The sequence below is a fragment of the Elephantulus edwardii genome, unplaced genomic scaffold, assembly GCF_000299155.1.
Source record: "Elephantulus edwardii isolate Elephantulus edwardi_28Jun2011 unplaced genomic scaffold, EleEdw1.0 scaffold00072, whole genome shotgun sequence".
NCBI lineage: Eukaryota > Metazoa > Chordata > Mammalia > Macroscelidea > Macroscelididae > Elephantulus > Elephantulus edwardii.
The window spans coordinates 2872141-2885980 of NW_006399822.1; the positions used below are offsets into that span (position 1 = coordinate 2872141).

The 13840-nt window shown below is 52.7% G+C and overlaps 1 protein-coding gene across 1 annotated transcript in view; it reads right to left on the reverse strand.

Moving 5' to 3' along the window:
- The window catches only part of KLHL36 (kelch-like family member 36), an 8273-nt gene extending 6569 nt beyond the window's left edge, over positions 1-1704 (reverse strand). Inside the window, exon 1 of the mRNA XM_006888796.1 lies at positions 1645-1704. Within this exon, the coding sequence (XP_006888858.1) occupies positions 1645-1704 (60 nt within the window). The remainder of the gene's footprint in view (positions 1-1644) is intronic.
- Between the last annotated feature and the right edge of the window lie 12136 nt (positions 1705-13840).

Below are 13840 nucleotides of genomic sequence, written 5' to 3' on the forward strand. Positions count from 1 at the left end.
AGTGAGTTCGGGTGTAGTTATGCTGCGGCAATGGGTTGTGGTATGGTTATGTTGGAGTTCAGGTGTAGTTATGCTGTGGATTGTGGTGTAGTTATTCTGTGGCTGAGGGTTCTGGTGCAGTTCTGTATACTTCTGTTTCTAAATCCCCAAACCATACTCCCTGTCACCAGGTTGATCCCCTGGCAAGGACTGAAAAGGTTGACAAGGTTAAGGGGAATAGCCTGCCTGCCTTTTCTGCCACGGAGCAGCTGGTGGACTTGAACCCGTAACTTCTCAGCAGCTCAACGTATAACATGCACCACACTGTACTTTCTACATAAAGGGCATGACATTTTTCCTATACCTCTGGGGAACGAGTTTTCTCTCCCTTGGTAACAGTATCACTCCCGCAAAGAATGTGTGGCCTGTGATGGCCAGGGAGTCCTGATGGTGCAAATGGTTCATGCATTCAGCTGTTAACGGAAAGAGCAGAGGTTCAAACCCACCCAGAGATACCTCAGAATTAAGGCCTGGCAACTGCTTCTGAAAAAGTACTAAAAACCCTGTAGAGTATGGCTCTCTTCTAACACACAGGTGTTCACCAGGAGCCACAGCCAAGAGGCTTTCAACTGGTTGAAAGTAGCCATATGATTTTAACCTCTAGAAAATAAGCTTTTAGGCCGTAGGGGCAATTAAAGTGTGAAGACAGGTCCAAACGGGGGCTCTTCCCCCACCTTGCTCGTGGGAGCTTTGGAGATGGGGAGGTTACTGAGGTCCAGATTCCCAGGCCTTTCTCACATTTTAACTCAGCAGGTCTGGGGTGGGACTTGGCATACATGTCTCAGATTAGATGCTGCCTACCCCAGGGGGACAGTAATGCAGCCAGCATGATGCCGACAGCACCCCAGCCCTCGAGAGCCCCCCTGTGCTCACACTTAAGTGCCCCAGAAAACCACGGCCAAGAAGCACAGGTGCTGTCTCTGCTCCAGGTCAGGCCACGTCCTTGCAGTCTTTGAGTCCCCCAGGTTGTTGTGGTTGGGTGTCGTCAAGTATGACTCCTAGCGACCCTATGAACAAAAGATCTGAATCCTGTTCTATCCTGTCCCATCCTCACACTTCCTGACATACAAGAGCCCACTGCAGCAGTCAACATGTCAGTCCACCTGGTTGACGTCCACCTGTTTGAGGGCCTTCCTCTGCTTTGCCAACCCTCTACCCTTCCCAGGATCATGTCCTTCTCTAAAGAATAGCCACATGAGACGAAGCCTCATCATTCTTGCCTTCAAAGGGCACTCTGGCTGCACCCTCACCAAGACATAGCTGTTAGTTCTCTTGGCCCGCTAGGTGGGCATGGCCAATTCCAGCCATCTAGCCAGTCCCCCAGCTAAGGTTGAGAGCAGTGACAAAGGGGCACAGTGGCTGGACTGACCCCTCTGAAGAACAAAGAGGACATGCAGGCAAAGTGTCTCAGTGTGTCCTGCACTCACTGCCACCTCTGATCGAATGAAGACTCCTGCTCCTGGACCGTGTCTAACTCTACTCCTCACTAAGGAGATTGACCGCACTGTCAACCACAGTGAAATAATAACCTGCAAGTTAAGAACGGGTTAGTCAGGAAGATCACCCTACTGAGGCCCTTTGCACAGGCGGACAGAAGTCACAGACCTTTGACGACTCGCTGATCTTGTACGGCCGAGACACTCGCGTCTGCCTGGCGCCCTCCATGGTCATGAAGACTGCAGCCCTGTAACAAGAGCATTGCTGGGAGTGTGGAACAACTCTGATTTTGGGGTGTAGGCCGTGCTAGCAGGCAGCTGTGGCCATCAGAAGCAGAAACAATCACCAGAAGATGAGACGGAGGTTATGACGATCCCAGGTGGACACCATGACACAAGCCTGCCCAGGACCCTCCAAAGGGGCTCCAAGTCACCTACCTTAACTCCCGTAGTGTCTCAGCCTACCTGACATCACTCACCCATGTTATAAGGGAGGATGGTGACCAAGAATCAGACCAGAGTCAGTCCACCCCCAGGTTCTGACCACGATCCTCTGCTCGTGACTGTGGTCATCGATGAGACTTTATTACTAAGTCGTTCCCTAACATACAGAGCGTGTTCTCTGCACACTATCCAAAGTGCTTGTATATGTATTCATTTATTTAAGCCCCTCAACAAGCCCATGAAGCATATACCGTTATGCTCATTTTACAGATCAGGAACCCCTGGTGGCGCAGTGCAGTGGACCTCCCAGTGTCACAGGACTGGGAAGTGGCAGGACCAAGATTCAGAGTCATACATGTTGCTGAGCCCCCAGATTATGGCACCTGGCACTTAGAAAACTCTGGGAGGCCCAGGCTGGGCCTGTGGCCCTCTTGGAGCGCCTCTGCCCCTCACCATCAGGGCTGCAGAATGTGCACCAGGCAATGCCAAGTCTCCTCTGGCTCAGAAAGCCAAGCGCCTCCCTCACACACACAGCTGGCTTCGGGGGACTTTGGGGATAGAAGCGGGGAACAAAGGAAGTACTAGGCTAGCCACTCGGCACTGGTCCCTGCAGTGATCACGGGTTTAAACGAGATTTTCCCCCCTCTCTTTAGTTTCCGTGAGCAGTCTGATTTGACACCTACCAGGACAGATAATCTTAGAGGCTAACAGACATCAGTATGAGAAGCCAGCCCAGCCTGGAGATAAGTGGAGGCCCCGGTCTCAGTGTTCCCCAGGGAGGGGGAAGCACAGCCCCTCCAGTCTGACTGCCCGAGGTAGGAGGGCCAGCAACCCTGTAACCATGACAACTGCCCACTGCTCCTGCCAGCACCCCCCCAGGAGAGGACCTGAGGGGAGGAGTGAGCGCGCATTCCTGCAGTGCCCGCTGCAAACCCCAACTCTCTTATCCCGGCTTCGCCAGGACATCTGTGACAGGTGCCACCACTGTGGTCACGCCAAGGACACCCAGGTTCAGGTGGCCCAGCCCCACCACGGAAAGCAGCCCCTCTCGCCCTGCCAGGCTGCGCTCTCTCGAGCTCCTAGCTTGGCCCTTTGTCTCCCAGATGGCCCAGCTGCCATCGCCCCAGACTGGGGTCAGGTCCTCCAGCTCGGAGAAGCAGGCCAGGAGGTCAAGGCCGTCCAGCGGAAAGAGACGATTCTCAGTAAACACTGAGGGGGGCGGGGAGCGGATGGAGGATGGGGAGCGGATGGATAGGGGCCCCTCCTCCCCTCCTGGGCCTTCTACCCAGAACCTGCCCGCTTTGGGAGGCTCTGCGGGGCGCAGGCACCACGCCCGCGCGCAGTCCCAGAGGGTCCCCGGGGACACGGCTGCTCACACCAGCCAGCCCCGGCGGAACCGCTGCACCACCGCCGCTGGGCGGGCTCAAGGCAGCAGCCAGGGAGGCGGGATCGGGGCACTCCGGGCCCGGGGCCTCGTTGGGCGCGGGGACTCACCTGGGGCCGCCGCGCAGGCCGCATCTGGATCACCTGCGGGGCGGTGCACCCTCACCCCTGCAGCGGCCGGGCCTCGGCTCCCCGTGCAGCCCCGCCCGCCCACCCACTGCACCCCGGCTTCCTGGCTCCGAGGGGCCCGCTCCCGCCTCCTGCCCCCACCCTGGCCCCTCGACGGCGCGCACCCGGCGGATCCCGGGCCAGCAGGGTGCAGGGCGTGCGGGGTGGCCCACCTGGAGCTCTACCGGCGCGGTGCGGAGGCCCCCGGCGGGCCAGGGCGGCGGGGACGGCAGGGCGCGGACGCGGGAACCCCGGGGCCGGCCCGCTGCGCAGCCATGGCTCCGCGGAAGTGCCAGGCCGAGGGCGGAGGCGGTGGCCAATGGCGGCGGCGGGGCGGGGCGGCTCAGAGTGGGGGGCGGGTCCGGAGGCGGTGGCCAATGGCGGTGGGGAGGCGGGGTCAGAGGCAGTGGCCAGTGGTGGGGCGGGGCCAGAGGCGGTGGCCAATGGCGGCGGAGGGGAGGGGCGGTGCAGGGCGGGCCCTGTGGTGGCGGGGAGTAGGGACCCTCCGGTTACCCTCGCATCACAGTCCGCGCACCTCAATCCTTCACGATGCTTGTCTCGAGTGCTGGGGATGCGTCGTTGATGGGACAGGCCTGGCCCTCGTAGGACAGACGTGCTGGCCAGGAGGGAGGGGAGGGGTGTGGGGAGGGTTCGCTCCGCCACCTCCTTCCTGTCTGGGCGCCGCCCTCTCCAGCTTGTCTATCCACGTGAGATCACAGCCCCTCTCCACCTTCCTCCCAGGGGGTGTGCTTGGTTAGCTTTTAGCAGCTTCAGATCTCAGCTTCTGTGGCTTATTAGACCGGCCACCTCCCCCAGGACCGAGTACTGTTATTCCAGGTTATTCCCAGCCTTGCTCCCGGGCCTGACACACAATCATGACACACGAGCCTCCTCGCTCCACCCTGTTGCCTCACGGTGCAAAGTAACGAGGTTGAACCTGGAAAGCAGCGTGCTGAGGGGCATAGCCAGCACGGGACCCCCAGGTGGAGTCTGACTGGGTTAGGGGTTTCTTTTCTGTAAAGCATGACATACACGGGACAGATTTTTCTTCTATAAAACTCTGGGGAGCTCTGATGGCCTAGTGGCAAGAAGCTGCACTGCAGTCTCGAAGACACGTTAGAAGCATCAGCAGGCAGTCTCCTGTGCAAATAACTACGTCTGAAAACCCACTGGAGGGTCAGCTCTGCGTTGGTTCCAATTCTTTGGTATACAACAACATAAAACTCCGGTGGCGCACAGTATAGGGTATTGCTCTCCTATCCAAAAGAGTCCGTTTCCTCCCATAAAGGTTCACAGCCTCAGGTGGGCAGCTTTAGAGTTTATACAACTGTGTTGGGAGCTCTGGTCAGGGAGCCTGGCAATGAGGAGCTGGGAGCTGTGCTGCTGACCGGAAGGCCACACTTCTCCAGTGGTTTGAATCTGCCCACGACTCCTTGGGAGAAAGATGGACAGCCTCCTCCACGGATTCGCAGCTTGAAGCCCAAGGGCAGGGCAGCTCCAAGTGGATATCAATGCATGGACAATGACCTGGTGGTGCAGTGCGTTCCGTATGCTGCGGAAGCCACCACCTCCTGCTGCAATCGCTGAGCTTGCCGCCACCTCTCTGAGCAGGGTGTGTGTGGCTTGTATGTGCTGTCACGTACAGTACAGAGAAGAGAGGCCCACTACTGAGAAGCCCTAGTGCACTGTGTGTTCAGAGTCAGGCTTGTAGCTGCAAGGTCGGCAGTTCAAACCTACCCACTGCTCATGGAGCAAGCTGAGGCAGTCTGCTGCTGTAAAGATGCCCAGCTTGGAAACCCCATGGGGTGGTCCTGCTTTGTCCTCCAGGGTTGCTCTGGCTCTCGTCCACTTGAGGTTCTGAATTGGCTTTGATTGGAATCCTTATGGGAATAGATCACCAGGTCTTTTCTCCCACAGAGTTATCAGTGGATTCAAACTCTGGAGCTTTGGATTAGCAGCTCAGAGATTAACCATTGTACAACCAAGTCTCCTTGTGCACATGTATCACACACACTGAGTAGAGCCCAATGCAAAGGGCCATGTGTTGTTGTCAGGTGCTGTCGGGTTCGTTAACACTCATAGCAGTTCACAACCAGGAGAGGACAGAATTGATGAATGGGGTTAAATCCCTATCACATCAAACATTTTTCCAACAGGGTGAAAAGAAAACCTACTGACAGGGAACAAACATTTGGAAATACCATCTCAGACAAGTGTCTCGTAACAGAAGTTTCCAGAATCCTACAGAGCCTTCACAAGAAAAAGACTGATAACCCAATTACAAAATGGGCAAAAGATGTGGAAAGACTTTTTAGAGAGGAAGACATTCAGATGCTAAACAGACACATGAAGAAATGCTCAAAATCATTGGCAATAGGAGAAATGCAAAATCACAATGAGATACCATCTCGCCCCAGGAGCAGGACATCATGTAAAAAATGTTGGAGAGGTTGTAGAGAGATAGGAACTCTCCTACACTGTTGGTGGGCTTGTAAAACGGTACAACCACTCTGGAAGGCTGAACATGGAAGTTCCACATGACCCAGCTATTCCACTGCTAGGCTTATATGCCGAGGAAATTATAACTGAGACACAATCAGAGATTTGTACACCAATATTCATAGCAGTGTTATTCACCATTGCAAGAATATGGAAACAGCCCAAATGTCCAACCACAATTGAATGGATTAAGAAATTGTAGTACATTCACACGATGAAATACTACGCAGTACTCAGGATCAAAGACTTTGAAAATTACTACATAACTTGGGAGACACTGGAGAGCATTATATTGAGTGAACTAACTCAGTCCCATAAGGACGAATACTGCATAAGACTGTTACAAAGGTTTGCAAAGAATATGGGATATATACCACAGACTACCAGGAGAATGAGCAGCTCAGTCTTGCAGGAAGGACAACTAGAATACCGCTTGGCAGCCAGGATGGGGAGACTTCAGTTCACATACTTAGCGCGCGTTATCAGAGAGGCTGCTCCCTGGAGGACATTGTAGTTGGTCAAACTGAGGATCAGCAAAACGGAGGAACCTCAGTGATACAGACCGACACGGGGGCTACGGTAATGGACTCCAGCAGAGCGAGAGCTGGGAGGAGGCCGGCCCCGAGGGCTTCGCTCTGCTGTACACACGGCGGCGGCTGTGAGTCAGAGCCGACGCGAGGGCTCCGCAAAAAAATCACCTTGCTAGAAGCACGATGCCTTCCTTCCAGCGAGCCCCTGCCTCGGTGTGTCCTATTAGCAGATGGACACAAGCTGAGCTGTTGGCCCCAGTGGACTTGCACCTTTCGGCTTTTACTGACATGTTAGCTTGTGTCTGGCCGCTTGGCATCAACCACGAGAGAGATGCTTTGTCGTGTAAGCCTACGACTGCCATTAACGCAGACATCCTTAGGCAATGATGCCTCTTCCTGAGCCACACAGTAGCGTTCATCAGCTTCAGGCACTTTCTCAAAACTGTGTTGGAGTGGAAGGAAAGGAAGGTGCCAGGCCCCCAGTCAGAGGTGCGGGAGCGGAGGGAGGGAGACAGTGGGTTCCAGGGTGGGCTGCTGGCCCAGAGAAGCCCAGTGGGATGTTGCCACGGGTCAGAACAGACTCAACGGCAGCAGGTCTGCTTAGAAGAAGTGCTCTCAGGATGAAAGTCTCAATCTCTCCTGTACCAGTCAGATCCAATTTGACAGTACACACACACACACACACAGAGAGAAAGTAAAAATTTTAAAAAAAGGAGAAGGTGCTTTCGGAGCCTTGTGCAGGCCCCAAACACCAGGAGACACACCTGTTCTGGCTGTGATGGTGACTGCAGGTGGCTCGCAGAAAGGTCTGTGGGGGCCAGTCCCCTTCCTGGAGGACAGCCTGCAGCCTCACAGTCTGACGGTACAAAGGCCTACCGGTCTTTACGGTAGAAGGGATGCTATTCTGGTGCTCCTCTTCTGCCTGGCTCGATGATCAGCGCCCATGACGGCAGCAGTCAGGAGATCAGACAGGGTAACGCATTGCGCAAATATGCCCCAAAGACCCCGGTCAAGTTTACAAAGCCAAGCTGTCAGTTGAATGACGATGTGTCATGCCCTGGTCTCCTTCAGCCAGCTGATATGCATGCAGAAGTGAACACTGGAGACCAAAGAATTGATGCCTCTGGGTTTCGGAGTTGGTCCAGGATATTGGGCACACCATGGACTGGCAGAGGAGTGACCGCATCTGTCTGAGGAGAAGCACAAGCAGAGCATTCCTGAGAAGCGAGGGTGGACGCTGTCAGCTGCCTGCTTCGGCCACGTCATGAGGAAGGGCTACCGATGGACACTGGGCCTGATGTGGTGGGGTGGCCGTGACAAGGGAGGGCTCATTGAGACACGCGGACACTGCGGCTGTGACAATGGACTGGCTGGACGCTGTCAGCTGCCTCCTTCGGCCACGTCATGAGGAAGGGCTACTGATGGACACCGGGCCTGATGTGGTGGGGTGGCCATGACAAGGAAGGGCTCCTTGAGACACGCGGACACAGCGGCTGTGACAATGGACTCGAATGTCCCCGCAGCCCTGGAGATGGTGCGGAGTGGCCCAGGCCCGTCTCCATCCCCTAGCACCTGAGTGCCGGCCAGGCGCCCATTCACCCAACAGCAGTAACATTCACGCTGCAGAGCCCGCACCTCGGCCAGGCTTCCCTTCCTGGCCCTGCTCCGCTCAGCCCCTCCTGGCTCCTGGCCCTGTGCCGCTCAGCCCCTCCTGGCTTTATCTCAGGGGCACACTCACAAGGCCACTGCCCCAGAAGTGGCTCAGGACTTACTTCCAGGAACAGTCCGAGATACCATGGACCAGTGACCGATTGGATGGACTGGGCAGCGGCTGAGCTGTGTTTCATTCTCCTGAGAAAGCAGCACCCCCATTCCTTCTTCCATTAGACTGAGTTCCCCCAGAGGGAGACCACTAGTGGTCTTGTGGCCATTGATTCCGGCTCACAGCGACCTTGCAGGGTGGAGTGGCCCTACAGGACTCCAAGGCCATTTTTCTCTATGGAAGCTGAGGGACTCCTCTTCCCCCGCATTCCCGTGGAGTGCCTGATGGGTTCAAACCACAAACTTTGGTTTGTACCCCAACACTTAATCTCACTCCCAGGGCTGCAGAGACTCAAATACAAGCAACTAACTGGAGAGGGGTCCTGAAAGGCACCTGTCGAGCGCACCACCCAAGGTGGTGGAGCTTAATCCCATGGTGGCATAACTCAGCCATAGATGGCTTGAGTGCATCGGGCGGAGTTGTTTGCCTCGTCAGAGCAAGCTGAGACCTGCTAGCCAAGAAAGCCAGCCAGCACCCAGCTCAGAATCACTCCCATTCAGTTTAAAACAGGCCACGTAAGCAGATCTCAAGCCACGAGGAGGCTGCCTGCTCTGCACAGCCTGCAAAACGGCACCCAACATCTGGCAGCCCCAGATAAGCGGCAGCTCTGTAGCTGTAGGGAGCCCAGGATGCTGCTATCTTTGAAGCCCTCAGGCTCAGAGACTCCAGCTCAATGCAGGAGGACTGGGTCATGGGACAGAAGCTTCTGTCGGCTTCCTTTCCTTCTCAGATGGCCCCCTGTGCCACTGGCCTCTGGCAGGCTTCCAGGGACCACCCTCTGTGCTGCTTCCATCACCCTGGGCCCAGGAACAAGCTTATGCAACCACTCCCTTGTGGTCATATCTCCTTTCTTGATTGGCTCCAGATGGCCTGGAACTAAGAACAAACCAACCCAACCAAAGCTAACCAAAACCCCCCAACATGTCCTGGAAGCATCCCTGAGAGCAATCACACTTCTGGAGTGAAGAGTGGGGTATTTGTACACTGTTTCTTTTGAGATGTTATGTGTCAGCTGCTGGAGGTGTCATCTCGCCCTACTTGCTACCTCTGGCAGAGAAGCTCTCTGTGGCGGAAGCACCGAGAGGCAGAGCTGCAGGCCCTGCGGCTGATGGAGTAGGGCCTTGTGAGTGTGGCTAGAGCACCCATAGCATCAGTCTTCCTCTGGAAACCCTTCCTCTTCCTCTGCCCACCCTGGAGCTCTGTTCAAGTCACCAAAGGGGAAGCGTACACACTTTCCCCACAAACGTGGTCACATGACCCAGGCATAGCCAGAATAGCCTATGATTGGCCAGAGGAATGGACATGTCATCTGAGCAAGGCCAATCAAGACTCTTCCCTTGGATTCTACATACTCTCTCTTTCCTCTGCCACCAAGCCCAGGTGATGCCCACTCCTGGTACTCTGAATGGAAGTAGCTCAGCTGCAGTAGAAGAAAATATGATCCAACACAGAAGGAGAACTGAGAGCTAGCTCAGATAGAGGGAGAGAGAGGAGGAAGGTGATGGTGCCTGAGGCCCTGGGCCCAGCTGTACCTCTGCCTTCTGTGCAGTGGTTACTCGAGCCAGGAGATTCTCCATCCTCCTTTTTACATAAAGGTACGTTTTCAGTGAAAATCCACAGAGAGGTTTAGGGTCCTGTCCAACAACTTGCAGACAGGTTGCTCCGTGGCCTTAGTTACAGTCGTCACAGTATGTGGACACTCTCACTGTTTCTGTTCTGGTAGCTCCACTTTCATTTTTCTAGATTTTCTTTGGTTGGTTCGTTGGTTTTTCCAGCTGTTGCCCTAAGCTGATGTGGTTTTTGCCCCTGTGAAGTAACTGGTCCCTGCCAAACTCAGAGACTCACTCTTCTGAGTCCCCAAACTCCAAAGTGGCAGCGTTTCTGGGTCAGACCTGCAGACTGAGAGCCTTGAACGACAAGTCCCATCAGAGAGCCATTCCCGGGTTGTTTTTTCCTGTCAAGCCAAGCTGGAGCTCCTAGTTTTCTTGTCCAAGTTACACAAGGCCCAGGATTTCAGAAGTGGGAATTCAGGGTGGGGCGTGGAACAGGGAACCAGGGCAGCAGGGACAGGTTGTCAGTGCCAGAATGACTGTGCACAAAAGTTCCTTTGACATTGGCTTTATGCCTTTCAGCCAGAACGAGGAATTAGATCATGGGTTACAGACAGGTGTGGTCTCTGTGAAGAAAGATGTAAAGCCCCCGTCTGCAGGCCTGCGCTCAGGGAATCGGGTATTACTTTCATTCAGTGATCAGCCTTTTCTTTTTTTAATTTATTTTATACTGGTTTCCATACAAAATTAATATACATTTTGTTTCACACTTGCTTTCATTCACATCATGTTTTATACAGTCATTCCTAAACATTCTAGTTTCTGTTTTTGTTGTTGTTGTTTTAATTTGTTGTGTGTCATAGAGTCAGATCCGACTGGCACAGGAGGAGATTGCCCCTCCTTCTCCAGTAGAGCATCTGGTGGATTCGAACTGCGTGTCTTTGGGATTGCAGTGCAGCTTCTTGCCACTAGACCGCCAGAGCTCCCTATACATAAAATTAATCCCCATTGAATTATGCCCACCGTTACCATGTCTTTTCAGGTCCCTGTCGGCCTTCCCCTTCCTTTACCCACTCTCTCCACCCATCAAATTGTGTGGCTCTGTGATTTCCCCCCATCCATCCTCACCCCTCAGTTCCCACCCCTTCTCCCCTTGGGCCCCCATACACATTTTACTAGCTGTCCTTCTATTTTGACAATTATGGTCTTGTGCAATATTTGTCCTTATGCGACCAGGTTAGTTTACTCAGCATAATGCGTTCCAGTCTCTCCCAAGACATATACTATTTTTTCTGAGCACTGCATAGTATTCCGTTGTGTGAATGTACCATAATTTCTCAATCTGTTTGGTTGTGGTTGGCCATTTGGGCTGTCTCTATTTTCTTGCAGTGGTGAATAGCGCTGCTATTGCAGAAGAAAGGCCTGGCAACCCGTGTGTGAAGATTCCGTTCAGGGTGGCCCCACTCTGCGGCACACCCGGTCATGATGAGCTGGAATCTTCCTGATGGCAGTGGGCTTTTGGTGGTTTTGTTTGTTTGCTTTTGTTTTAGTACAGAAAGAAATTATATATTTATTTTTATTTATATATTTAATTTATATATAAATTACTTATTTATATATACATTTATATATAATTGTTAATTTATATATAAATTATATATATATTATATATGTATTTGGCACATTATGAGGAGGGGGCCAGACTTCCCACCAGGAATGGCGGAGGTCAGAGGAAGAGAGGAGGGAAGACCCTCCACGAGCTGGGCTGACTCAGTGACTGAGTCAGCGGACACGAGCGTATGGTGACGATGGAGCAGGACAGGATAGGTTCAGATCCGTTGTTCACAGGGTCCCCCGTGAGTGAGAGTTGACGCCAGGGCGCATAACAACACGGTTCAAATCAAATGTAGAAAGTATGCATTAATAACTTCCTAGGCTTAGCACCGACCAGGTGACTGAAGCCCTGACTTGAAGCTCAGGGGTCCAAGCCCTATGCCGGTCTTCTCCTTCTCTTACCTCTGCCATTCTCATTTTCTTTCTCTCCCTCCATTAAAGGTACAAATAGAGAGCTCTAGGTTCTCAATTGATAGTGTTTAGTGAATTAAACGAGATCGTCTATAATTGACTTTAAAAATGGCTCTTTCCCTACTGCTTGCTGCTGTGGGAGCTGCGACAGCCAACGGGCTGCCAGCTGTAACAAACACCCCAGATGACTGGGGCTGTTCATTTGCATATTGTCCACATGAATTTCTCTCCCTCTAAGGGCCTGCTTGGCATAATGGCTTTTCAACTCTCACACACAAGAAACATTTAGAAGAACATCGTGGATGCCATTAGATGTTAAGTGTTCCAGGAAAAATTACTCTTGAAAGGAATTCGGTAGTAATTTTTTAAAATTAGTTGTGATATGCGTGAAAGTTCACAGAGCAAACTGTTTTTCCATTCACCCATGCGCACGTGCTCTGTGTCGTGACATCGATTACAGAATGCACAGTGTGACCCCACACTTCCCACCCCCTCCCTGTGCCTCTCAGTTCCGTTCATCCTCCTATCTTACCCTTCCTGGCTTCGGAGCTTTATTTATTTGGACAATATGGCCCATTTACTCTTCCCCTACTAGAGGTTTGTTATATCATTATTATTATTATTATTATGAAACTGCAAATACAGATTTTTATGTATTATGTTTGCTTAAATGCGGGCAGATCTACAAACACAATCCTGTCTGCAGACTCTGCAGCCTGTTAAAAGGAAACAAAGGATAGAGAGCATTTTTCGCTGCTAGTTTCAAAGTTCTGCAGGCCTTGTAAGATTCTCTGTGTGACAGATGCTGTCGTTCAGAATGGCAACAGTCACCAGGCTGAAAAGGAGCGCTTGTGAGAACTTCAGGTTGGGACGTTCCAGGCTGGCTTTGGCAATCTGGGGCTTTCCTCCAGGACCCCCACAACAGAGGGTCTGTCACAACAGAACAAGTCACGTGCGTTTTCTGGCTTCTGCGTGCACATAAAGTTATGTTTACAATCTGCTAGAGTCTGTTACGTGTTCAATGACATGGTGAAAAAATAAAAAATACTGTGGGGAGGACCAAAATCGAGCCTCAGGGTGAGCCGAAGCTGCGGGGAAATGGTGCTGATAGATTTTTCTCAACCAAGGATGTCTGCAGACTTTCAATTTGTTAAAAACATGGTATCAGCAAAGTGCAAGGAAATGAAGTTGGCCTCTTGTGGCTTGTAATCGGCGGGCAGTTGGCTCTACAGAGTCCCTGGCCAGCCGTGATCCCTCTGCTGTGACAGGGAATTCACTGCCTCCCATAGGAGGCCGTTCCGTGTCCCTTCAAGCAACGTCTTTCTCTCGAACTCAACTCTGTCTCCCTGTAACTGGTTTTGTTCTGCTCTTGGCAGCTGCATGCAGGAGGAGGATTGTCCGGCACAGCAAATCCCTCCAAATTAAAGAGATAGCCTTCACGGTCCTCACAAGGCCTGGCTCCTGCAGGCTGAACCTGCAAGACAACACGTTTCTGTGTCCAGTCACTTAGTTTGTGGGTTCTTTAAAGAAGAATGCGTGTATAACCCCGTTTCCTTGGGTAAGCATCCAGGAGTGTGATTGCTGTGCCATCCAGCAAGTAAGGTTGGACTTTCTAAGAAACTGCCAGTTTTCCAGATGGTTCTCCTGATGGACCCTCCCACTCTGCTGGGTTCCTGTTATACCACTTCCTCCCCAGCACTTGGTTCAGGCACTTGCTTGCCCTTTGTAATTGCAGTCATCTGGTGGTTAACTCGTGGTACTTAATTTGTCTGAATGACGTTGGATTGGAGGAAGACTCACCAGCAGCCTGTGATAGGCAGATGATACAACCTCGCCTGCAGAAAGCAAAGACTTAAAGCACTTATTGGGGAAGCTCAAATCCTTCAGTATGGATCACACCTCAACATCAAGCAAACAAACCCCTCACCCCTGCACCGGCACGCA